Raw genomic sequence first — 27,807 nt, 5'->3', positions numbered from 1 at the left:
CTATATTCCGAGTCTAATCTTGAAAAAAAATATCAGACAATTCCTAACTGAGAGACATTCTCTAAAATGCCTGATCATTATCCCTCAAATCTGTCAAAGTCATCAACAGCAAGAAAAGTCTAAGAAATGGTAGCAGCCAAAAAAGAGCCTAAGAAGACCTGATCACTAAATGTAAAGTGACATCTGGGATGGGATCCTGGAACAGAAAGAGGACACCACATAAAAACAAAGGAGATATGTAAACAATGGACTTCAGTTAATGATAATGTAACAATATTGGTTCATTAAAAAATGCTAAAAGATTAAAAACTATCAACCCATAATTCTCTATCCAGTGAAAATATCCTTTAGAAATTAAGGTAAAATAAAGACATCTCAGATAAGGGAAAATTTAGGAGAACTCATATCCAGCAGACTTGTTCTACAAGAATTTTGAAAAGAAGTCCTTCAGACAGAAGGGAAAAAAATACCAGAGGGAATCTTAGAACATTAAAAATGAAAGAAGAAAAACAGCCAGGTAACTAAAAATCATTCCAGAAACGGGAAGGGGATGGTGTGAAACCTAGCCTTGACAAGATATAGATAATTGAAAAAAAAAATCATTGCAGAGGAAATTCATTTCCAATACGGTTGAGACAATATTAGATAATAAAAAGTCTGTTAAAAAATCTGATAAAAAAAGTAGAACATGAAACTATGCAGTATGAACTGAATTTTGTTTCTATATGTATATTTGTTTGTATATGTTAAATACAGAAACACACAGAGCTCTAGCTGGTGGTGTCTATGGAAGAGTTTTAAAAATACCTTTATGTTTCCAAATATTCAACATAAGCATTATTACACTTATGATCAGTAAAACATAACTATTATTTAAAAAATTCACTGTCTCACTAGACTTCATTTGAGACTCTTGGCATAAACATTTCCTTTTAGGCACATAATGTAAGCTTCAATGACTCATCTGAATGTAAATTTGGCTCATAGGGTTTAAAGACTTAAAATCAAATAGATAAAAAAAAGAAGAATCTCTGTAATATTCTAGGACAAATGGGATTGCTTATGTCATCTACTGGTTCAGAACCCACATCTAAGTAGCTCAAAAGACTTAACAAGATCAAATCTTGTTAATTTCCACATCATACATGTTAAGAAGACATTGAAAAAGAAATTATGATTCCGACTGAATGGAATGCATGGAATTTCTAAAGCACAATGCTCGTTGCAATCAAAGCTATTGCAAAATGTGATGTCAACATTATTCTCATAAGTGCTTCTGTCCTATTTCTTCATAAACAAGGGATGAAGACTAACCCCAAATGAGATATTGATTGCATTATGTTGTTATCTGAGTACACTAGAGGAAGGGGGACTGATTTTTTAGCAGTCAGCTGAATGTTCCTCTCTGAGGAGGAACAGCTACTATTTCCTGTTCCCCCTTCTTCTGGGCACAGATCTTCTCATTTTCAGACCTGAGCACACAGTGGCATCTCACACACACTAGTTCAGAGTTGGGGTGGAGGGGCTCCTTTACCCCCACTGGATCAGCCAGTGTCTTTTCCCAGGATTTTCTAAATGTAAGGAAGGGGAAGAACTAGGGACCAGTGGCAGGCGTGTTTCCAGGCTTGGGAAGAAGCAGTAGTAAGTAGAGCCTTTGGCTTCATTAGCAGAGAGCCAGCTCCACACCTGCTCTTCCTGTGGACTGAGGATGTGAGTCCTCAACTTCACCTCTTGTTTGCTTTTGGCCTCCTGTTTGCTTTTGAGGTGGTTTGATATGGATTTTTGTCACCTGTAATTTATATAGTCTGGAGTTATACAGTAACTGCATTCTTGTGAAGAGAGAGAAGAATGTTAGGGGGTGAATAATGAAAACATTTTCTCAGAAATCCTCTGTGTTCAAGTGACATGGCTCTTACAATGCACAGAGAATTTTAGCACTTAACTCGCATCTCTCTCAGCACCACATTCTGATAGAATTTTCTATCCATTTACCTATTTCTCTCCTAAGCTGTTTAGGCTTTTAGACTGTTTGCTCTCTGAAGTCAAAAATTCGTTTTATTGGACTTCACATCTCTAGAGCCAAAGCATGTGCCTGGATGGCACATAGTAGGCACTTAAAATAAATGAGTTGATTTTAACAGGATTACTTTTAAAATAAGATCATTTTCCTCTTATTATGGTATTATTTCAATCCTTCAGGCTTTATTAATCGGAAATTTGTGGCTAGGCTGGAAAAATTAAATTATTTAAGGAAAAGGGGGTTATTAACCCATTTAGTAGTATAAGAAACTATAAAAAAGAGAATGATTAAACTAATTAAGAAAACAAATTGTTTCGAGCAGACCATAGCCATTTAAAATCACTGATTCATATAGAAATAATTTGTGGGCTCAGTTAAAATAACATCCCTCTACCTATTCATTAAATTAGGTCCCTGAGGATGTCTATTAAGTGATGCTTTGTTAGCTTGATTCATTTACTATTTGTACTTGATATAGCCCATAAATCAAGCTTTTATTAATTTGAAAGGTGATATCTGCAGTTGTACACAGAGTTTACTTACAAACATAAATTCTCTTAAAATCTACAAAATATAACAGAGGAGGGAAGGTGAACTTAATAAAATCCCTGCTGATTTCTGTCTCATTATTTTTATTTTTTTAGACACATTCTAATTTTATTCATGCCCCAGGCACATGCTACTCAATATAAATACCCAACATCTAATCTCATTTTCCCTCTCTGATGTTTATTATCATTAACTATTGACTAGACAGAGGGACAGTACAAACGCCTAACTATGTTCCTGGATGCTCTCTAATACAGTGACTTTCAAACTAGGTCTCCAAGCTCCCTTTATCTTCAGCTTTCTCTTTTGGAGTTGTTGGGAGATTGCATATTTCCACATGGTCAGGCCCCAAACCCTGAAGTCATCTTTAACTCCTCCTCTCTCACCTCACATTTAATCCATCACTCTTATTGTCAAAATCCATCCAGAACAGAGCACTTCCCACACCCCTCCTGTCACTATATCATCATCTCTCAACATGTGGTACCACACTAGCTGCCTAGGAGTCAAAGAATTCAGTGACTTTGCTATGTAAAACTTCTTCCTTTTCATTTGCTGATTTATGTGAATGAGCTTTCTCAGCGCTTACATATATAATATCCAAGGAGATCAGAATTGACGTCAAACCCATTGCAGATAATGAATTCACTTTTAAAAAGCATGAAAGTCTTTCAATAAAGCATTTCCAATAATAATTTACTTCAATATTTAAAAATTGTTTATAAAAAAATCTATAAAATATTTAGTTTGGACAGTTGTATACTACCACGGTCATAACTGAAGCCAGAAGAAAAAATTTTAAAGGACAGTTATAAGAAATTTTAAAACACTAAAATTTAAATTCATATATTTCATTTTGATACATGAAAGTATAAAAGGGTAATCAATAAGAGACTTTCAATCATAAAAATACATTACAACATGGACGTGCCATTTAACCCTACGTAGCTTACACTGGGACAGTTAACATGAAGAAAAATGATCTTATTTTAAGACCCTGTTAAATGAGAGCCTTTGTTACTGTGGTTGAATCTGTATATTAACTAACATATTGAGACAATTAAAAGGTAACCTGGTTTGGAAAAAAAAATACATTACAATAGGATAAAATCTGTGGGGGAAATAGAATGGGAATGTGATTTAAAGGAGGAAAAGAAATACAGTATTGCTAACAGTTTAAAGAGGACTGTGTTCACAGTTTTTAAAAATAGTGAGTAGCAAATTGTCTCCCACAAAGCCTAATTCTGGTCTAATACACAGTAAGCATTCTATCAAAGTTGCTGACTAATAGAATCACTTCTTGGGAAGATCTGTTTGACTTACGGACAGGATTGGAACTCAGTATCTTTCTATGGACTTGCAGACCAGAAATCTCTTCTTTCAAGCAACTCAAGTATCAACAACACATTAAATTAGAAGACATAAGTGGATGAATAAATGAATTGGATATCCCAACTAATTTGGAGGTTTCCAAATGCTAGTCATTTTGCAAGTGGAAATAACATTTACTATTAATATTTCCACTTCCACTTTCCACCAAAGATTTCAAGCCCTGCAACTGAAACTTCAGCTTTCAAGTTAGACATGCAGAAACACTGGGATGGCCACCAGAGGGAGCCCAAGTGTTTTTCTGAATAAAGCAGACAGCACAGAAAGAAAACACAAAACACAAAGTGGGGGGGTAGGGGCGGCAAGAAGGCCCACCATTACCTGGATCTGTCGTTTAAAAGAATTTCTTGTTGAATGACAGAGCTATTTTTGCATTTATGTTACAAATTCCTTTACCAGGCCGTTGTACACTGCAATGCTTTGACACTTTTAGGAGGAGAATTGGTGAAATATTTAAAAGTCTCACATACCCTAAAACTAGAAGGTCCAGGGGAGGCAGTCGTGAAAACATCCATGATGCTCCGCTGTGCCCCTAAACAGGCCAGGCCTCTTCTCCAGCTTATCTTCATGTTCCTGTTCTTACTCTATCCTGGTCCATCTTTGCAGTCAACTCTGGGTGTGGTTTCCTCACTTTGTTTGGAACCAGGCTATCAAATTACAGCACTGAGTGAGCACTTGGTGTGACATGAGAATTTTTCATTCTCCTGGCTGAGCCAAATTATAGGAACATTAAGATGAATGACTTTCCATTTGGCATCCTGAAGCCTTCCTAGAATTGAGGACTAGACCAAGTCCTGCCAGGAGTCAGGAGGCCCTCTATAATGCTTCCCCGGAACCAAGTTCCACTTAAACCAGAGCAGACTGGGGGCGCCAGAGTGGCTCAGTCGGTTGGGCGTCCCACTCATGATTTTGGCTTGGGTAATGATCTCAGAGTCATGAGACTGAGCCCCGCTTGGAGCTCTGTGCTCAGGGTGGAGTTTGCTTAAGATTCTCTCTCTCCCTCTCCCTCTGTCCCTTCTCTCTTGCACTCTCTAAATAAATAATTAAATACAATTAAAAAAACAAAAACAAAAAAACCAAATCAGAACACACTGGCCAACCTTAGGGATCCCCCATCCAGGCTGGAGAGATGTCCTGGAGCTGAGACTACAGACAAGGATGTGGTCTTGTTTAGAATCAAACTCTATGACAATCTGTTTTAGGTTTGAGCACTATGGAATTTTAGAATTTTCCCTGTGCCTTATCTTATTTGATCTCCCAACAATCCTTTTACTGTAGTAGGTCAGAGATCACTATGTTCCTGATGAGGAAACCAGGTCACGGAGGTAGGTGATGTACGTGTGTAGTGCCTCGGCTACCAAGTGTCAGGTACAGAAACTGATGCGTGTCTGGGGACACAGACTATAACAATGACCAAGTACTAATTCAGTCATACGAATGTCTTCTGAGATAGAAAATTATCACCTTCCTTTTCCCTCACGTTACAACTGAGTGAAAAGCATCAGAGACATTAACTTAGTGACTTAGCAATTGTTTTACTCAATAGTTTCATGGTATCTAACTTATTTTTTTCATGTCCAGATGATGTATGCAAATAAATCAGCACACACAAATTAAATTCCACAAGGTTAGGTCCTCTGCTGAAGGTTGCTAGATTTAACATGCTTAGGAATGCCTTGAATATGGACTCAAAAGCATTCTTAATACATTTGACAATGATATCCAACTGGGTGGTGATGGCTGGCCCTTAGGAGAAGTGCGATAAAATTTAAAATGACCTTGACAAATGAAAAAGGTCAAAGGACAAAATTCAACAGAAAGCCTTGCAGAGTGATTCATTCAAGAGAAGGGTGTGTGTGTGTGTGTGTGTGTGTGTGTGTGTGTGTGTATACGAGGAGGGGAAACAAAGGAGAACCACAGAAATGCCAGAGCATTCCCTGGGCAATTACAACAGAAAAGGAGCTGGAGATCAGAGTGAACAAGAGGCTCTAAAGACATTAGCAATCTAGATCTGTCATTTTTAAAAAAGAAGGCACAATATTGGGAGGTACAAATAGGGGGGAATTCAAACTAATTCCTCATATACATTTTTATGTAGAATGCAATGCAATGAAAAGATTTTACTTTAGATCTGATGAAATTAGCCTTGAAAGAGAAAATTCTGGTACTCTCTGTTCCTTGATTTATGCAATGCTCTTGGCCTGGAATGTTCTTTCCCTTCTGTCTGGGTAACATCTCCTTTCCATCTGGAGCGCACACAAGCATTTCTTCTTCTGGGGGGCCTGCTCTGAGCCCCTGCCCCTCTCTCCAAGAACTACACAGACCTCTCCCCACCATGTGTCTCTTGAGAGTACATACCAGGTGCCTAAGCACTTGAAATAAATCATTTCATTAATCCTTCTGGAAGCTTCCTGGGGTAAGACACTACTATTACTTCTGCTCTGTAGATGGAAATGGAGGAGTAACGTTAACTAACTTGTCTACCTCCACGTGGTTAGTAAGTGACAGAGTTGGGCTGGAGCTCAAGTGTGAAGAACTCCTAAGCTCACCTCATCATGCCACATTCTCTCAACCACATATGCCCGTGACTCAACCTAAGCACTTGTGTTCACATGTCTGCCTCTGTCCATTGGCTCTAACTCTCTGAAGGAAGGCACCATGCTTTATTTATTTTCATGGTCCCACATGGGGCTTTAGATGGATCACTACATGTTTATTAAATTAAAGATTTTCAACCAAACAGATGGCATATTCTGTGGGCATTTCTGAGTCATCCTTTGTAGGATATAAATATATATAAAAATAAAACTAAGTTCAAGTGAAGAGAATTTAAACATTTCTAAAAGCTGGCCATAAGAATTCTGAACAATGCCAGATCATATTAGTAAAGGTGGCTTTATAATTTCATTTTCTGGAAATTTTAAAGAATGAAAATAGTTAAATATATATGTATACACATATATCTGTATGTGTGTGTGTGTGTGTGTGTGTATATATATATATATATATATCCATCACAATCATCTATCTTCAAGGTAATTTTACCTAAAGGTAAAGAGAATGACTACAGAATATTATACTATCTATGGACTCAGAGGAGGCTGACACAGAATTGTTGTTAGAAAAGAATCCAAATCCTAAATGACATGTAATCACTATATTAATTTATCCAAACTGAGAACACTACAGATTTCTCTCCTAAACATTAGACATATTTTGCAAATAATTGGGTTCCAATTTCTCAAAACAAGAACAATAAAAATTCAGATACATCAAATTTAAACGATACTATCTAATTTATTCTCACCATCAATTGAGATAACGTGCTAGCAGCCCAAAGTTACTGGTGATGAACATAATTGCCTACAGCACAGTATAAAATATTTCTGGAGACAGCCATACAGTCTCTCATGACTTTGAAATCAGCGCTATAGTACATTATCATTAATGTGACATCGTGTTCCTCACCCCTGCTGCTGGTGGAACTAATTCTCAGCAGCAGGGCCGGTATAGAGCAGCCTCACCTCAAGGCCGTGTCATTTTTTTCAAGTGAGAGCAGGGGAGAAGCTGCTGGCTAGAGAGACTGGGGAAATTTCATTTCTTCTATTATCACTATTTTTTAACAATTAAACACTCTCATGTTCTCTGTGATAGCTTGCCCAAGTCAAATTCTGGTTACACAAAGGCCTGAGAGGATGTACATTTGCCAAGCTGGGTAAAGTGTGGTAAAGCTCAGTGGCAACCCTAGAAACCCATCGGGATCACAACAACATTAGAAAGTTCTACTCCATTAAAAAATCTAAAAACTGTAGAGAAACCAAGAGAGCACTGAAATAATCACTAAGGGTGAATCACAATTTTATAAAAATAATTCTAAAATATATTAATGAACCACCACCCCCAATATACTCCAATATGTGCCATTTCACCCAGCAAACTCACGGAAAGCAGGTCTTGTGAATATTGCCGAGAATATTCAGAAGAAACCAACACATGGCTTAAGTGACAACAGAGGGATCAGGTTTTTAGACTATTACCCACATTTACTATTCAACATTTAGATTAAGGGCAACTATACATCATCCTAAAAATTCAATCAATATATCACTGCAGGAGAGAGACAGAGAGAGAGGGAGAGAGAGAAAAGGAGGGAGAGAGAGGGAAGGAGAGAGAGGGAGGGAGAGAGAGGGCACCATCAGGTTTTATAAAAGAGCAGAGGAACAGATGGAATAAAAATTCATCAAGGGCGTTCTTCCCCATAAAATACATAACTCACAAACACAACAACAAACATTTCTTCAGAGACTGAGACCTGATGTTGTTCTTGGCCCCTTCGACATTAAGTCACTGGTGTTTTTTAGGAGGTGGGGCATGGTAAGTGTTGGCTCACTGAGCTCCCTGTTCCCATAGGACAGTTAAAGAAATGAGTGTTTACACTCTACACAACAGCAGGGATGGAGCCAGCAACACTGCCAAATATAATCTTCACCTGGGCGATAAGCAGTTTGTCCTTTAAAATCAAAATGAGCAGGCTTAGGATTTTCTGTCCTTCGCATTTGGTTCATTTGCCCTCCTCCGTAGAGCTTTGCGCCTTGGGCTGGTTACATAGGTGTTGTTGCTTGGCGGTGACAGCGGTGACAGTGCTAGCTAACCTTTCTCACCCTAGAACAGACGAGATCGGCTGCCAGGCATAAACCTGTGAACTTGGGCCAAGATGTCTTGATAAGCTCTGGACGTGTATCAGTCATGTTTTAAAGCAGGACTGTAAAAACCGTTTCACAGAAACTGTTGGTTTGAATTCAGTAGGTGTTCTAAAACTGGAGTTAAAAGGTTTTACAGGGTTTTTATGGGTTTATACAAGTTTTTTATATTTTAAGTTTGTTTGAGGACACACAATTTCCTTTTTCTTTTTCTGGCCCAGAATCATAGCCAATGTCTGATGGGAAAAATAAGATGTTGTTATTTAATAGGTGGAAAATATTTTGTTTTCTTTTTCTTTTCTATTATTTATTTATTTATGAGAGACACACAAAGAGAGGCAGAGACACAGGCAGAGGGAGAAGCAGGCTCCCTGCAAGGAACCTGATGTGGGACTAGATCCCAGGACCCCAGGATCATGACCTGAGCTGAAGGCACTCAACCACTGAGCCACCCAGGTACCCCTAATTTGTTTTCTTTAACCTCAAAAAAGAGCAGCAATAAATGTTATTATATTCCCTAAAAATGTCTAACATCCCTAACCTTTTGACTAAATAACTAACAATTATTTTCTTCCTCAGATCCTATTCTCCTTAATGAGGATTTTCAAGCTGTATAAATTATTTCCTCCCCATTTGCCATTTAAAATTTGTCTTTATACTAATTTCTAAAAATTATTCTTTATATATATCATTTATGGCTTTTAAAAGTTTGACAAACTGCTGATTTAAGTCATCTTCTTAAAACAAGACCTACCAAATAGTTTTATAAGATTCCCAAGCTTGCTCACTACTAATTGGTAGCATCCAGTTCTTCTTAGTACTTAGAAAACCTTTGAGCTCTGAATTGATTTCAAGTTTTCATTTAAATTCTAGTTAGCTAATATATAGGGTAATATTAGCTTCAGGTATACAATATAGTGATTCAACACTTCCATATAACACACAGTGCTCACAATAACAAGTGTACTCCTTAATCCCCATCATCTGTTTCATCCCTCCCTCCCCTCCCACCTCCCCTCTGGTCACCATCAGTTTTTATGTATAAGTTAAAAGTCTGTTTCTTGGTTTGTCTCTCTCTTCCACCCATTTATTTGTTTGTTTCTTAAATTCTACATATGAATGAAGTCATATGGTGTTTGTTTTTCTCTGTTATTTCACTTAGCATAATACCTTCTAGCTCCAACCATGTTGCAAATGGCAAGATTTCATTCTTTTTTATGGCTGAGTAATACTCCAGCATGTGTATGTGTACACACACCCCACATCTTCTTGATGTACTCATCAGTCAGTGGACACTTGGGCTGTTTCCATAACTGACTGAATTATTGGATTGATTAGTGTTTCAGATTAAGAAGGTACTCTTCCATAATTAGTAGGAATTTCGCTAATCACACTGTCAATACTATAACTGCTCTAAAAAATGGGGCCTTCATATGTTCCTTTTGGAAACTAGATATTTATAAATAAGGAAATGGGATTATTCTGTAATATTCTTCATGAGCCTATTTTCTGGCTCCATCTACATTGAGGAGGCAAAGGATAAACTTCTAAAACTACGTAATTCCATAGCAATTGTCTGTCAAAGGATGGAACATAAGGAACAGAATCTACCTAAGTAGCAGAACATGATAGACAAGCTCATTCCTCCAAAAGGCATCTGTAACTTTCAACTCTAAAGTTTTCTTGCAATTGTGATTTTTAGCTTCTGTGTTAAACATGGTCATTCAATAGGGCACATACAGAAGACAGAAAATATATAACTTGCACAGATCAAAGAGAATGATTTATTTGTACAACCAACGGTCCCAAACAATCATAACCCTATCCAAAGAGTCTACTTGCTTTATTGGCTCAATGGCCATTTCTCTAATATCTTATCAACTATTTTATAGGTTTCAGTATCCTGTGTCATCTCAAGTTAAATGATGTCTCTATCAATTACTGTAAGTAGTAAACAAAATAATCTAGCAAGTTATTTGCCAGCCCATTTATTTCTATGAAAGTGCAATTTATGAAAAGGAAGTTCTTTTTATCAAGGTGAGGCTGCATCTGGAAATAAAGTAGAGCTGGCAAGGCAGCTAAAAACACCACTTACTGGCGCCTGCATATTTGGTTAAAAGTTAAACATGGTGATTAACAAAATCAAGAGTAGGAGCTGGATAGGAGAATATATTCTCTCCACAAAGAAGCTGTTTGGACACTGAAACAATGGTCTAAGTGCTTTTATTTCAGTCCACAGGCATATTATTGCTATTTAGAAACATAAAGGGAATATAAGATTGCCCAGCATGTAGTTAAAGAAGGTAAAGGATAAAAGAAATCATCATAACAGAACTTGTCTCTTATAAAGGAGAAACTCCAATTAACACCACTTTAAGGCTCTTAGGCTTCTTTTTATCTTTCTAGAGATTCAACTCTATTCACGAATGTCTTTCATCTCATTTGCTTTACTTTGACTGATGGCATTGGAGAGCTTTCTTAATAGCACATGGTGACATTATATCCACTCTATTTGCTGATAGAGAAAAAGGGTGTTTTTCTGTTTGCTAGAGAATTTGATATAGAACGAATGACCCAAACAAATACATGAACATACCCTATGACTATTATCAGGGAGACAGCCTGGCCCACCCCCTAAATTTTCAGGGCAATATGTGGGTAACAACTCAATGTATCTAACTTTCTGGAAACTTCAAATTCCTACTTTGTCACAAAGTGAGTTACAGGATGACAGCTGGTAAGCCTCTGCTTAGAACGTTGTGTCTGTTGTCCCACTGCAGGGAGGTCCAACCTAAAGGTCATGAGGGACCTAGGAGAGACAGAGCTTCCTTTTGAAGCTTAGAACATTTTAGACCTCCTACGGTTTGGCCATTCTGTGTGTGCCCTCCACATCACTGATGGTTCCTTGATGAGGAAGCACCAGGCTCTTTTATCCTCTTTACTTGGCTAGTGATCTGTGTCTTATTTGTTTTGGAGTGCTTTGGGACATCTGTATCCAAAATCGTGTGACAGGATGAATCTGTTCCTGTAGACTCTAAAGCTTTGGTTTTCCATGAACCTGATTATCAAGAGCTATGCTCAACATACAAAGGTATTTTTTAATAGCAAAGATCAATGGAAAGGTTCATTGAAGAAAAATATTTTGAGGAAAACCATGAATGGCAAAAGGATAGTTACTTCATAAAAGGATAGGGCATTTTTCAAAGGAGAAAAGATCTCAAGGAAATTATACAAGTCTCAACAAATTAATAATTACAGTAATAATCTTAACATTTACTGAACTTTATTGGACTAGTCTCTATGCTTTCCACAGATTATCCCATTCAATATTCATAATGGCCTCTTAAAGTGGTCATGACTAATAGCCACATTTAAAGATAAGGCAAGGATATTTTGAGAAGTCAAGTAGCTTGTGAAGGCCCACAGCCAAGAACTGAAATCCTCTACCAAACCAAGCCAAGTGAAATTTTGGTGTGACATTCGAAGTGACATCGCTGTGTCTGGAACACAAATCTGTAGTGGTACAACAGAAGGCCAGAATTCCAAATCGGCCCTTGAAACCAACATTATGAAAAGAAGACCTATCAAAAGCTAGTTAGATCTCTGAAAAGGGATACAGAAATAATCTGAATTGGATGAAGATGACATCTCTGTCCACAGACACAGAATCAAAAGCGGGGAAAGGAAAGGAGAATGCTCTGTAATGACTCTGTAACATTGCCACTTGGGTACAGCAATTGGGGAACATAATGGAAGGTAACACAACTGAGAGCCACCAAGCAACACTTCAAATTAATCACTATATATTTCCATCATTAACCCTTCCATGTTGTTGAATAAATTTAGATGTCAGTTAATATATGATTAATGTTATTATTATTTGCATGTAAAGCCAATGTCACAACACCACTACCATCCTTGGAATGTGCACTTGGTACTGGTTCTTGGTCAAAAGTTTGTCCTAAACCTACTTAGTCTCTTATCTTGCTGCCCTAAACAAGTAGAGCAATTACTTATTTTCAGATTCCAAAGAGAAATATTGACTTTAATGCAGCTTGGATACAATTATAAAATCTACCGACCCTGTATTTCATATTTTATATTCCTACTAAGGAAAAACGACTAATTTTCTGTGTGTTGTTAAAGTAATGATTTGTTCACTTGTCTGTATACATCATGGGAAAAAGAAAAACCCTTAGCAATCATACTGTTTGCCCCTAGAATAACCTTTCTTCAGACTAGTTAACATCAAGGACATGTGATGACTATGTCAGAGCAATCAACCTTCTCCCCCCTCATATTTCAAAGTGACTCACCAAAGATGCCAGAATAAGATTAGAAAAATATTTATTGCTCTGTTGAATGTGGATGAAGAGCTCTCCTGGCTGGTAGGGTTACTATGATTATTTTTTACCTTATGACAGTTTTTAGAAGCTAGGCAGAGAGAGTGCTACTCACGTTCTCCTTGTCAGGAATCCCTAGAAGAAGAAAAACAGAGAGAGAGAGAGAGAGAGAGAGAGGGAGAGCATGAATTCTAAGACGAATCTGTAAAATGGAACTGAAATCCTTTGCTGAATCAAATAAAGTAAAATGTTGGTGTTTTCATTAAAACTTACATAATGCTGCTTAGAAAAATAGCAGCACCCACCAAAATCTGTAATATAAATAAATCTATGAATCAGGATCAGGGCTGTGTGCCAGACAACAAATCTCACGCTTATTTTGCTTTTCTACCATATGCTTTGCTTTGCCAGAGGTAAAAATCCATCTCTGATTCATTTATACCATAAAAACAACTAATTCCTCTATGCTGGGTATAGAACACTCAGAATTTGGGATAGACATGCCAACTTTTAAGTTGTGCATACTGTATTTTTTACATTTCAAATCACCTCATAATGCTCCAGGGATTTGAATCTAGCTTCAAGTCCCCCATAAAAACCACCAGAACACAACTTCCATTTGGGGCAAAGCTGCCTCCCGAGTCAGGTCTGAGTATGGTAGTATCTGTTTCCAGGGGGCGTCCCAGTTTTCTCAGTGAAAAAGTAATCATTCATCCATTAATGCATTTGTTCATTCATTTACAAACATTTCGTGAGCTACAGGCAGCCCTGGTCCCTTGCACTTCCTTTGGAGCTGTTAACTGTCTGATATGATAATGGTGGCCAGACTAGAAGGTCCACAGCCCCAGCAGAGCTTAATGTCTCAAGTACAGTGTGCCCAAATGGCCTTAGATTGAGAGATGGAACCACAGGTAGTTTGTATGCGTGGTTTCCCCATGGGGCAGTTTGAGGTAGTTTGCAGTGTAAAAATACAGTACATCCAAATTCCAAGGGAACAGAACATTCTGTGTTTAATAACAGAGTACGAAGGATTTATACTATCGGCTTTAAAAAAACTGAGTGCCCATTTTAATAGGCAGTAGTATAGTACATAGAAAGGGTAGGAATGGAAGAAACTATCTGAAAACATTCTCTAATTAAACGTTGACCCTCAAACTGAGATAGTACTAGGACATAAAAAGCCTAGGCAGGAAGCAGGGGAACAAGACATGTTTGCCATTATTTCCCAAATCTATCAGAAGGGGAAAGGTGGCCTAATATCAGCACTCTGAAACTTTGAATCCCAGCCATCCATTCACTATTCCATTCATTTGTTCAACAACCATTTGAAAAGAATGGAGTTGATTGTGTTAAGAGATATGGGGGTGGGGTGGGGGGTGTAACAGAAGCTTCCTTTCTAGGAGTTTCAATAAGATAAATACATAGCAGCACAAATCACCATATCTGAGTGGCTGGAGATTAGGGTCTCTGTAGAGAAATAACACTAAAAAGATGATTTGGAGCCATGCAGGAACCTAAAGTTGGACTAAGGCATTAGTAATCTTGGAATTTCATCTTCCATGGCAGGCAATGGACAATCATTAAAATGTTTTGAGCAACAGAGGATAAGGAGGGTCTGTTCAGGAGAAAAGGAGGGTCTGTTCAAATGAAAAGAGACTTAAAACATAAAAATCAGATGCATGAGCATGGTCCTTGAAGTCCAGTTTGAGCAAAGAGCTATAAAGACATTCCATTTGGAAAATCTGAGTATGGACTCAGTAGTTGATGTGATTAAGGAAAATCACACCAGTTATTAGGTGTGATAATGATGTTGTAGCTATGCATGGAAAAATCTTTATTTCAAAACTATCTGCTGAAGTCTTTGGGGTGAAATGTCTGTATGTGAATAGAAGAAGGAAATAAGGCCAATATTTAAAGTATTAAGATGCATATTGTTATTAATAAATCCTATTTAAGCATTAGAATATTAATGGTAATTAAAAGGATGAAGACATGGATGTTAACCATATCATTCTGTATGTTTGAATTTTTTCACAATAAAAAGTAAATTTAAAAAATTCTATATAAGTCAAGTGTAAGTCAGATGTAGGGTAGACCAAGGGAGAGATACTGAAGGTTCACAGCCAATTGAGTCATTCTTGCCCTCAGGTCAAGAGCGACGAGGCCCTTGGCCTAGTGGCTGCAGAGGAACAGAAAGGAAAAAAAACATGAACCTTGCAAAGGAAGGAGCAAAGGACCGGATGGGTGATTAAGTTCAGTGCATGAAGGCGACAGAAGTGAGGGCTCTAGAGTGGTTGAGGTTCAGAGCCTGGTACAGGAGAAGAACAGGGCAGGGAGGAATGCAGATGTGGGAGGAGGGATGGGTTTTGTGGGAATCAGGATGTATTCTGTTACTGACACTGTGAGTTTAAGAGACCAGCAAAACATCCAGGTGGAAAGAGAACCAGCAGTCCTTTGGAAAGTTAGGCCACCATGGGAAGAATCGGAGGTATTGGTTCAGGACGTTTGTATCCATTGTAAGAAAGGATGGTCATGGGGAGAGTATAAAGAACAGAAGAGGAAACCTGCCAAGACTGGACTCTTGGGTACAACCTAAACTTCTGGCTGAGAGGAAGAGGTACCTGTGGAAGAGACCAAATGACCAAGTAGCCAGAGAGATACCAGACAGCCAGGATCATGCAGTGGAGCCTAGGAACTAAGGGAGAAGGGAGTCTGAACATGGAAAGTCTTACTCAAAGGCAGAGAGATGGTGAACAATGATGATGGAGGCTGGTGTTGGTTCGTCACTGGAGACTTTAGATGGTTTGAGTCAAGAGGTATGGGGCAGAAGTCAGACTTAGAGGGCTTAAGAGTGACCAGTGGGGAGGAAATAATAGCTAATGTCACTGGGGTGCTCACTCTATGCCTGGGGCCTCTAAGCACTTGACATGTTTTGCTTCATTTAATCCTCACAATGGTCTTGTGAGGAAACCAAGGCACAGAGAGAGATGAAGTGTGTTGTCTGAGGTCACACAGAGAGGAGACAGCACAGCTGGGATTTCAACTAAAGGACTCCTCGTGAGCTGGTCATCCCTTCATCAGCCAGGAAAGAAAACACAAGAACACGGGAAGGAAGAACAGGAAAAGAAAGACCTATCTTTGAACCACCACCACCACCCCAGCCCCGCCCCTGCCAGACCCCCACCCCAAGGACAGAAGAAAAACAGAGAGAGAGAGAGAGAGAAAGAGAGAGCGAGCAAGCAGAGGCTATGAGGCGGAGGGCAGGGAATGTGATCTTGGTCAAGCAAGGAGGACGATCACCGTAGAGTGACAAGTCTGGCAGTAAGTGGGAACTGCAGAAGCTAGAGAGAGGATTTGAAGGGTGAGTCTTGCTCAGAAGACCCTGGCGTGAAGGCACCACGTGGTTCATCATGCTGTTTAGTTGCTGAAGTGCGACAGCTCCAAAAACCCAGCACTGGGCACCTTGCCACCCATACACGTTCAAGAGCCAAATAAGAGGACTCAGCACAAGCCACTCCCAGGGCCAGTAATGAGCATTAAAAAGATGCTCTTGATACCGGTGAACAGACAGATTCAGGAGGCAGGATTTCTTTGAATCTAGTGGGTACCCATGAGAAAAAGAGTATCGCAGAGAAAGACGTCCCGTCTTTTATGAAAAGCCAGAGACTGGTTGCATAAGAGGCCTGGAATTTGAAGGAGCCATGATTTACAAAGAATAAATAATGACTCACACTGCTTCTCTCCTACACCAATAGCATCAAAATAGCAAGAGGTGGGGCTCTCAGGTGTCTAGATGTGACTGAGACAAATACAATTCAGAAATCCTATTTTTAAAAGAGCATAGAAATACTAGGTTTCACCATAAAATGGAGAGATTTTGAGAGAGCACTTTAAGTATGAAGTTCCAACTGGTACCAGAGCATACCTCCATCAGCTAAGACCACAAAATAATAGTATATTAACAACTTTTAAAAATAACTCAAGTGTGGGCTGGCAGGTCTGTTTATCCACAAAAGAGTCTGGAGACTTACTCTGTCAAGCTGGTGTAGGACATATTTTTTTGTCATATGAAAACACATACCGCACGACAAATTTTTAGATACAAAATGTTCACATTTTCCACTTACTGTCATTGTTAGAGCCCGTTTCCATAACACCATAAGGAGGAGCCAGAAGTCCTGCCATGTACTGTCGATATTTCTGAAAGACAAGATTGTAAACTCAATGCACAGATATTTACTCACTCGGAGCATTCATTTATTTACACACTAAAAAGCAGAAATGTTGGGTGTCAGTAGGCATCTGACTCTAGTATTTACAAAGCCATGAAATGTGCTGTCTGGGATCTGTGCTCTAAATAAAGATGCTGTGCTGTAAAAGGTCTTCCTGGATAAGGCTGAAAGCACCCCGTGTCCCTGCCCAGGGAGGGGCTAATACCCCAGCCAGTTCTTTTAAGTACCTGTGACTGACTAACCCAATTGCGTGGGTCTTTACCCTCCCCCTCCACCTCTTGCCCTGCTTTTCACTCCGGCAAACACATGCTCAGGTTTTTGTTGGAGGCAGAGACACTTGGATTTTATAGATGCAGATACAAATAATTGTGCTCCCTTCTTAATAGGTGAATAGCACCGAATCAGCTTTCTTTCAGAGTAAAAAGAAATGCATCTCTGGAAAACGTCTGTTTTGAAAGAAGCTGATTCGCTTCCATTTACCTACTTCCTTTTACACTGTACACCTGCCCGTTACGTGACCCCTAAAGAACTTTTGGTATGTTGTCAAATAGAATGGTTTGGCTTCATTTAGAATGATTTGGATTCCTCTGAATTGTATTCCCCTGATCCTTGGTCCAGGCATGCCTTAAAACCTGGGGCTCAGAGATATCCATTAGCCTCCAAAGTCTGTGCTGTTTTGAAGGGATAAGGTTTGGTGAGCAAAAAGCCACCAGAGAGCATCCACCAAGAAAAGGGTGACGTTTACAAAGAAGGCAAATGGATATTAGACATTGTGTCTTCTCAGGTAATAAATACAGCCTCCTCCCCTCTTAGAATGAAAGCCAGGCAATTTTATTTATTGCATGGTGTCATGTATATTTATGGTTTATAATTATGATGACACATAAATGTTAAACAGCGTCAAAAGAATCAACACTCTGTAATGTGCTTGTGGGTTACACAGGCGTCAGCAGAAAAGCCTTCATCTGTAGCAATGGGCAGCTGGTGATATGCAGTGTTTGAGCAAACATCTGGCCCATTTGGTAGATTTGAATGGTGTTTGTAATGTAACATTGACAATTTCTCAAAAGAACCTTCTTCTAGTCAAGATGTGACTAGCTTTTTTTTTTTTAATCCCTTTTTTGCCTCATTCTGAGGCAACTATACTAACACCTGCATGCAAACATTAAAAATCACGATTTTCTCTGCCTTTGAGTTAACTAATCACTCAAACATACCCACAGGACTAATCTATCACCCTGAATTCCTGACATTTCCTTTGACAGCTTCCCAGTTCTGATTCTCTTCTTTCTTATGCCACCATCTACTCTTCTTCCTCACGAGAGAGCATTGATTAAGCACGTTTCTGGGCACAATATTATGCTGGACTCTGAACAAAACAGGCTTATAGAGAGCAGATGGGGATGTGCTCTAAAAAGGTTTTGTGATCCCCTACAGCCTTTTGAATTATTCTTCTTACTGTTAGCAATTCCTTACCAGGCTCTTTAAAAGAAATAATTCTATGTTAAATTAAAGGAGCAATTTTGCTTTGCTTGGAAATGTTTTGGATGTGGTGGATGTTCTTTGTCTCAGGTACCTCAATGTCAGTTCCCATGAGCTCCATGGAAGGACCTCCCTGACCCCTCAATGAATGGGCCTTTGCCTTCCTTTAGCTGCACAGCACTTGGTCTGTTGTTCATTCATAGAGCACAGGAACAGGGCTGCTGCTCCAGGAACAGAAAATAGGGCAGCCCTTGAGCAATCAGAAGGTGGACCAGATTTAGGATGTGTATGTACTGAACACCTACTGTGTGCAGGCAATGTCCTAAGCACAGGGCTCATTGCAGAGAACAAGCAGACAGGCCCTTTGCTCTTGTGAAGTGTCTATCTCTGCAACATACCTGTTGAATTTTAGAATTTTTATGGAGAATTTCAAACATGTATAAAAATAGAATAACACATACCTAATGTCCACCTCAATAATTATTAACTTATGACCAATGTTGTTTCCTCTACACTCCTATCCACCTGCTACCTCTGGAATTATTTTGAAACAAATACCATATATCATGCTTTTTGATTCATAAATATTTCAGTAGCTATCTCTGAAAGGCAAGAGCTCTTTTTTTTTTCCCCAAACAAAACTACAATACCACTATCACAACTAAGAAATGTAACATTTCCATAATATCCATTTGATGTTCAAATTTCTGTTTCATAAATGTGATTGTGAATTTAACTCATAAAGTACTTTATTTAATAAGACATTGGTTTCAGTAGAATAAATTCTGGTATACAGGGAATGCAAAAACAGGGCTGAAATGTTTGTTTGTTTGTTTATTTATTTATTTATAGATTTTTATTTATTTATTCATAAGAGATACAGAGAGAGAGAGAGAGAGAGGCAGAGACACAGGCAGAGGGAGAAGCAGGCTCCTCACAGGGAGCCCAATGTGGGACTCGATCCCGGGACTCAGGGATCACCCCCTGAGCAAAGGCAGATGCTCAACCACTGAGCCATCCAGGTGACCCCGGGATGAAATTTTAATATGTATCCTAGGGGTGCCTGGGTGGCTCGGTCAGTGAAGCATCAGACTCTATTTCAGCTTAGGTCATGATCTTGGGGTCGAGGGATCCAGGCCCATGTTGGGCTCCATGCACAGCAGGGAGTCTGCTTGAGATTCTCTCCCTCTCCCTTTGCCCCTTACCTACCATGAGTGTACATGCACACACACTCTCTCTCAAATAAATAAATAAATCTTAAAAAATTTTTAGTGTCTATAAATAAAAAGCCAACCTTTTAAAATTGATGGGGCATTTTTTAGAAAACATTCACTACAGCAGGAAAGTTGATTTCTTATGTACCATCGTGCGGTACACCCTATATTAATTAGGATAAAAACAGCTAACTAAAATAAAATCTAAATCAGAAAATAGATCAGAAAATTGGGATTCCTAAATAAATTGCCTACTGCTTGATCTTTGGGCAGCACGTCATTTTCCAAGCACCAGTTAAAAAGCAGTCTGTAAAAGAATATATCATACGAAAAGACGTAGAGCCTCATTCATAACAGAAAGGCACTTAAAACCATAGTGCGATGTCATTTTTCACTTGTCCGATTTGATAAAGTTTCAAAAAATTTACTAACACACAATTAGTTATCTCATACATTGCTTCCGGGAGTATAAAATGAGACAATCTCAGCGGAAGGTAATTTGGAAGTATCCATCACATTATATGTCTGTTTCCTTTGAGCATAGAACCTCCCCTAGAGCTCCCGAAATACCTGAATACACATGCAAACACGTGTATCTGTCTGTAACAGCAAACAAAACTACAGCAACGTCAAACAGGAAATAACTCAAATGTCCACAAGCAGATGGCACCTGGGCGCTTCCTGATGAAGAGATGATGCTGGAAATTTTATGTAGCCATGAGTGAAGCAGCACCACCCGCTGACATAGGATGATCTCCACAATATAATGTGAAATTAAAAAAAGGCAAACCATAGCACTGTGTGCAGAGTATGCCACCATTTGGTGGGGATAAAAGAATAGATGTGCGTATGTGAATATTCATAAAGATTTACAATTCTAAAGATTTGTAAATGCATAGACTATCTCTGGACATATACAACAAGAAAGTTATAACAAAGACTGCCTCTGGGAAAGAGATCTGGGTGGCTAAGGGTCACATGGGAGAGAGACTTAGTTGTCTCTGTTCATCACCCACTGTGGCTGCTGGCATGGACTGGTGGTGCTGGCTTGCAGTGGCAATTCAGCATCAACCATCAGAGTGTGTATGGGGCCTGGCAGCACGGGATAATGATGGCAGTGCACTGGACAGCTCTTCTCTCTTACACATGTGGAGGTGGGAGTAATTCCCTTTATGTGTGTGTTTTTTTTTAAAGATTTTATTTATTTATTCATGAGAGACACAGAGAGAGAGGCAGAGACACAGGCAGAGGGAGAAGCAGGCTCCATGCAGGGAGCCTGATGTGGGACTCGATCCCAGGACTGTGGGATCATGCCCTGAGTCGAAGACAGGGGCTCAACCGCTGAGCCACCCAGGTGTCCCGGGAGTAATTCCCTTTGATCATACAATCCTCCAGAGGGGGGACTTGGGGGATTAGATACTGGGCTACCTTGTAATAGCGTTTATTGGCACTAAAGTAGTGAATTGAAAAAATGAGAGATGACTGTATTAGTAAACCTAGATGGTGGAGCCATTCATATCTTCATTGAAGTTTAAAAGCCACTTCAAGCTTTCTGAGAAACAGAATAAAACTAAAGGGAAGTCACCAAGGCTTCCAGCACAAGGCCAGCTTTAATCTTGAGTTGACAGTTTTTCTGAGGTGACTCAGCCACCTTTTCACGGTGGCTACTCAATGTCTCTCCCACATGCCTTCCATACCTTGGCTGCTGGGGTGTGCAGTGGCCTGGCTGAGGCCCCTGACAATGTCCTCCTTGGGGCCCTGGAGGGGCCTCTCTGTGCAAAGCCCTTTGTCTGGATCCCAACACATCCTAACACATCAATAGTTTAAATGGCCTCACTCAATCATTTTAAAATCACCACATGCACCTGGGAAAGGCTATGCCTTTAACTGCCACAGACACTTGTCTTCAATGTGGAAGGCCCCTGGCAGGAGGACTCTTCAACATTTCCATTCCCTAGCCCTCCATGACCTCTGAGAGCAGTTAGGACTTCAGTTCATATGACAAGAAAACCACAAGGGCCTTCGAGGGTCTAAGGAGAATCTGGTACGCTTCATTCTTAGGATCTACTCCTGGCTTTGCCTCTAGTCAGCGGGGTCAACTCAGACAAGTCTCCTGAGCATTCCAACTTCACTTCACCTCAAGTGGGTGCTCTGAATTAGACCCATGGCTCCTTGGACTGAACTCTGGGTTGCTTGGACGACCCTCAGGCAAGGAGGGCCAGCAGAACCTCAGCCCCGATGGCAACTAGAGTGTCTTCCTTTTAACTATTTTAAAAATTGGAGTTCCAAGACCAATTTCATCTGAAAGATGACTTTTGCTTCTTAAAATTAAAAGTTCAAAATCACAAGACAAACTCCTGAACTTCTAAGCCAGACCGATGTCACTCAAAGATTTCCGTGAAGAATCAACAAGGACCAATCTAGGATTTGTCTACCAAGTATTAAGGAGCCTACTCCGTTGGAAAGACTTCTATGGTGGAGAATTGGCCAAATTACAGGTTGCTTTGCACCTGAGAGGTTTATCAACAAAACTGGCGCTGGGAATTGAACTGAGACACACCACAGTGCAAGGCTGACCTTCTCCAGCTGAGGCGTGCAGGGCCCTAGAGCGGCACGCAGCAGGGCAGAGGAGATGTGACAGGGGTTAACAGAAGCTCTTCCTGGAGCTTAAATTTTATTCTACGTCAAGTAGTTTAAAGGATTACTTTTATACTTTTATATTACGGAGTAGAAAGCTAAATTTGCATAAATTTTAAAGATTAAAGCATGAGACTTCAAAGAAATTTTGAGCTTGCTGCTGGCTACTTCTAGCTACAAAGGGTCTGGACCCCGGGCAGTATGTATTGATTTCCTCTGCATTCAGGGAACTTCAGTGGAAAAAACCAGAACCTCTGATGTTATGAAAAGCGTGCAGACATCCGAACCGCACAAGAACCGGGTCTTAATTCTGATCCTACCACATGCGATCTGTATGAACTTGAGTAAGTTGGTCACCTCAGTTTCTTGGAATAAAGAGTCCCATCTTTCAAGGCCACTGGGAAAATGAGTAATAAAATCTATAAAAGTACACAGCACATGTTTAGGCACTTAATAAATAGTTGCCGATAATAATAAAAATAAACAACCAAGGATTCATCAAGATAATCACACTGTATTTGAGTTTTCCAAGCAGAGAGCCTTCAGCTTTAGGAAAGAACATTCTTGGCATGACATTCCTAAGGCTGCAGATATATGCAATGTAAAGACTTAATACATCTATTGGCTTGTTAAACAAGGTTGTGGAGGAACAGGAATTTAAGTAATAAATTTATAGGATAAGTAATAATTTTATAGGGTACTGCCGACTTTTATACCTACAAGGTAACACTGTCCAAAGAGAAAGGAAGGGCACGAGAGAGCAAGCCCAAAAATAATTTCACAAAAGTAAGTAGAGCCTTTCAGTCATCAGAACCATTTTATATTCAAAGAATATTTTTTAAAAAATGAACCTGTGAGTTATAATTGGCCAGTTTGTAAAGCCAAGTCAGTGTCTGTGGCTTGGAACAGAGGGAAGAGGGAAAGCAGAATGAGGGGTGTGGCATGCAGTAGAGGGGAGGGACAGCATCCTTGGGCTGGTGACGCCAAAAGCCTGTCCTTAAATCCAGGTGGAGATGTGCTACTGGCTATACTAATATTTTTGAAGAAGGGACAAAAGATGACAATCTCAGGCTGGAAGAGCAACCATGTGGTAAAAGGGGTGCCAGGGGGATAAATCCAGCTCTGCTCCACAAGCCTTCAGCCCCAGCCTGGGGCTGCTCCCACCCAGAGCTAGGGCTGCTTTTCTCTAATTTGCACCAAGTCTCCATATGAACAGCTGTAGTCCAGGAGCCAGAATACCAGAGCTGGGTGGCATCTGCTGGGGGAGGAGGCATAGCCATGATAAGTAACATTCTGAAAGGTCAGTCTGGGTTTACAAAGCAGGACTAACAGAATAAAGGAAGGCTGGCAGCTTGAACCCTAGCTGGACCCTTATGACAAGAGAAAATAAGGTCGTGATGGAGCAAGATGCCCTATTCTGCAGGTGAAGGTCTTCCTGACACACTGTATGGCCTTCTCTGAGTGTTCTTCAAGCTGCAGCCTGCTGCCAAGACCTATCCACAGGCTGCTAGCAGGAGCCTCCACAGGGGAGCCAGGGCAGGACACGGCTGTCACTACATTCCTGCCTGGTCAGAAGCAGCCAGGCTAAGATGTGGGCTCTGGGCATATTCCTTCCCAGAAACATCACCTCTGCTCCTCACCCCTCTTGCCTAGGAGATCAATAGGCTTCAGGGAAAGCATAAGTAGCATCCTTAGCCTGGAATATCAGTGCTAGAAAAGTATTAAAAACAGGAAGCCACAAGGAGGACTGATAGGCATTGCTGTGAACACTCGGGGGAGAGGGGATGTGCTCAGAACAGGGACGTGCTAATAAGAGCTCGTGGCAGGGAGTGGCCAGGATTGGGGCAGACTAGAAAAGGGCTGCTAGTGGGGTGGGGGGGGCAGTGTCTGAGACTATGTCTTATCATAATGTCCCACTCATTGTATCTGTACTAGGTTCTCCCAACCTATTAAGGCCGAGTTCATAAAATGTAATGGCAAACAAGTCATCTATACTTTCTCTGAAAGCATTAGAATTTTGGGGGAGAAGAGCTTAGAAAAAGGATCTAACGTTTAGGCCCCCCTTTTTTCTGTTTCTCGGCAAGAGCTTTTTCATGACTTCCATATGATGTGTAATGTGTAAAGTGAAAATGGACATGGCACATTGCTCTAAAATCTCAGAGAGCCAGAGAATTCTCAAACATGTGAAAAGTAGGAAAGAAGGGGGGAAAGTAAAGCAGTTGTAAATGGAAACCTTCAAGCAGAACTTTTCTGTTTACCCTCTTAAAGTCATATGTACAGCTTCTCCCACAGCAAATCCCTGGCTGGCCTGGGTTTACCTCTTATGCCAAGTTATTCTGTTTCCTTGTTTCTCGATTTCTATAGCATCCGCATAATAGGGCTCAAAGAACTTCCATTGCCGCGTCTTCAATGATATTTAATTACATCCTTTGGTCCGAAGATAGATATTTCTAAATGGAGACAAAATTCTGCTTGCCAACTCCTGGCCATTTTTAATTCATGACTAACCTGCCAAGAGCAGTAGTTTGGAGCATGATAATCACAACAATAGCTCTAATCTGAGGAAGTTTTCCAACCCAAGTTGTTTAAGAGCCCTGGGCTAAAGCCCAAGCAAGATGACCCTGCAGGTAAGCAAATAAAGTCTCACTCAAAAAGCACCTATTTGAAATTCTCTCTCCTACTGGAGGGCGGTGGAGGGTGGGGCAAATTCAGATTTGAGAGAGGGTGAGAACACAGAATCTGAGGCTGGGGAGCCTTGGGGGTAAGGGGCAGGGGGCAGGGAGAAGAGCCTTCCAGGTAGACAGGGAACAGGTGTGCTGTTAAAGACTAGGCCAGTCTGGCAGGAGAGTCAGGACAAGGGTGCTGGGGGGAGGGGAAGGCGGCGAGGCCTTACCTACCTGGACAGGTAAGGCCCGTGGGTCACAGTAAGGATTCTGCACTTCATCCTGGAGCAACAGGGAGCGGTATAAGTAGAGAAGTGATAAGAACAGATAAGCATCTTTAAAAGATCATTCTGGCTGCGGCCTGGAGAATGGTTTTGATGGGAAAACAAGGAAGGTAGTGGGTCCTGAAGGGAGAGACAGGCCTGAACTAGGAGGAGAGGTGGGAGAGGGGGATGCGAAATAGGAGGTTAAAGTACTTGATTCCTAGAGGTGAAACAATGTCCAGCTACATACAGTGGACAATATTATAGGCTCAGATTTCTTGCTGAAGCACACTCAACACATCTATACTTTTAATATGACTAAAAAGTTTAGACACTTCTGGGAGCTTGCTGGAATGATTATGATTTCAGTAAGTACATACTCTGGATCTTTGAGTAATTAAGTTAGCCATGAGCTTCTCTTAGGGAAATTCAAATTGAAAGCAAGACACACACACACACACACACACACACACACACACACACACAGTAGGTCAATGCTAAGACACTCACAGGGGGTCAATGTTAAGACACACACATAGTAGGTCAATGCTAAGACACACACACAGTAGGTTAGTGCTAAGACATACACAGTGGGTCAATGCTAAGACATATACAGACACAGTGGGTCAATGCTACTTAATTGAGTCATACACTAATTTGCTCAAGAGCTGGTATTGCATAGGCAATCCTCATGGCTCTCCTTTCACTAAGGCTTCACCTACTATAGTCCATCTGATGTATAAATATGACTATGCACGTTGGAAAAAAATAGCCTCTACTTCCTTGTTTATAGAAAAAACAGTTGACTGACATTTTATTTAACCATAACAATCTTTAAGGGTGATGGATATTAATATAGTTATCCTGAATTAGAATGATTGAGCCCAGCACTTATGAAACTAACAGGACTATCAGTAATACATATCATGGAAACATACAAATTCTAAGAACGTGCTATTTAAGCATTTGATCATACAGAATTAGGATGCATTGATAATTTAAAAACCTAAAATAAAGGATCATTTCACAGTAAGTAATAGCCCATGACTGTCATCCCATTAGAGCAAACCACCAACATTTTGCTTTTGTTTTTTGGCTCTACAATATACTGCACAAGGGGTAGTAGCAGAGCAGCAGGGAGATGGTGAGTAGTGACTCAGGGGGTGCTATGGTCTGGATGTATTGTCCCAAATCTGTTAAGTTGAAATCCTAACACCTGATGTGATGATGGAGACTTTCTTAAGTCATGAGGGTGGAACCCTCACAAATGGGGTCTTATAAGAGGTCCCACAGTTTCCCCACCCCTCCTACCAAGTGAGGACACAATGAAAGTGCCATGCTGGCACCCTGACCTCAAACTTCCAACCTCCAGAACTGTGAGAAATAAATTTCTGGTATTTAGAAGCCACACGGGTTTTGTAATAGCAGCCCATATGGACAAAGAAAGAGAGGAAGACTTTCTGGCCTAAGTAGATATCAGAACTTCCCACTTCAGAGAAATGTCTTTAGTTTCTGGCTTCATCTCTCAAAACCTGAAACCATTGGAACATACGCATAGGCACTATGCATTTCTCCAGGTATTTTTTGAGTAAGTTTTTCTAGAAGCATCCATATGTAACTCACCTATCCTATCTCCTTAAATCCAATCCTATCCTGTGGCCCCTAGTGGGCATACAGTATCCTAGCTTTTGCCCTACACATGCACATTGCTCACTAGAATAGAAACTACACAAGGACAGTGATTTTTATCTATTGTAAACTGATGGAGCTCAATAGCCTGGAGTAGGCTACTTCTCAGTTTCAACTCTTCTTGACTTTTGGAGACTGTCTACATTGATTCACTCCCAACTCCTGCAGCTTTTCTGCCCACATACACATTTTTGCACGTACTTTCTTTATCGCCCTTCATTATCATTGTTTCTAAGATTTCTGCTTCAAGCTGCCATATACCACCTTGGAGCACCCTTGTCAATCCAATCTAATAGATCCCTACTGCATATATTTGGGAATCATGGTAGGAGAGTTGTGTGGTTTTGGAAGCTTCTGATCAGTATCCAATATTGCACGCCTTGAATCCCTGGAGTGGTTCCCTGGTTCCTATTGTCTCTCCGCTTTAGATAAACTGAACTCTGTTTCCCCTGCAGAGTGTGTTTGCTGGGGCCTCACCCAAGCCCCACACTTTCTGATTCCTTTCTATATCCTCAAACAACAGATTAGCCCCCCACCTCGTCTCCTAGCAGGAACGCTAGGAGGTGTCACTAATGGAGGCAGTGCTTTAGCCATTCTGGAAAACAAAGTAGAAGAGAACAGTATAG

The 27,807-nt window shown here is 40.2% G+C and overlaps 1 protein-coding gene across 12 annotated transcripts in view; it reads right to left on the bottom strand.

Annotated features, from left to right (window-relative positions):
- RAPGEF4 (Rap guanine nucleotide exchange factor 4) overlaps positions 1-27,807 on the bottom strand; it is a 282,834-nt gene that overhangs the window by 105,964 nt on the left and 149,063 nt on the right. For 8 of the 12 annotated variants that reach the window (XM_038584850.1, XM_038584851.1, XM_038584859.1 and 5 more), the window contains 2 exons: positions 17,129-17,201; positions 13,117-13,136 (listed from right to left, as the gene is read on the bottom strand). In XM_038584850.1, coding sequence (XP_038440778.1) covers positions 13,117-13,136; positions 17,129-17,201 — 93 coding nt within the window. Of the gene's footprint in view, positions 1-4,428; positions 4,523-13,116; positions 13,137-17,128; positions 17,202-27,807 lie in introns of those variants that run through there. The other 4 variants (XM_038584852.1, XM_038584854.1, XM_038584860.1 and 1 more) reach the window with 2 other exon arrangements.

Source organism: Canis lupus, chromosome 36 (assembly GCF_011100685.1).
Source record: "Canis lupus familiaris isolate Mischka breed German Shepherd chromosome 36, alternate assembly UU_Cfam_GSD_1.0, whole genome shotgun sequence".
Lineage (NCBI taxonomy): Eukaryota > Metazoa > Chordata > Mammalia > Carnivora > Canidae > Canis > Canis lupus.
The sequence above is the reverse complement of the archived record's forward strand: the minus strand, read 5'-3'. Positions and strand labels throughout refer to the sequence as shown.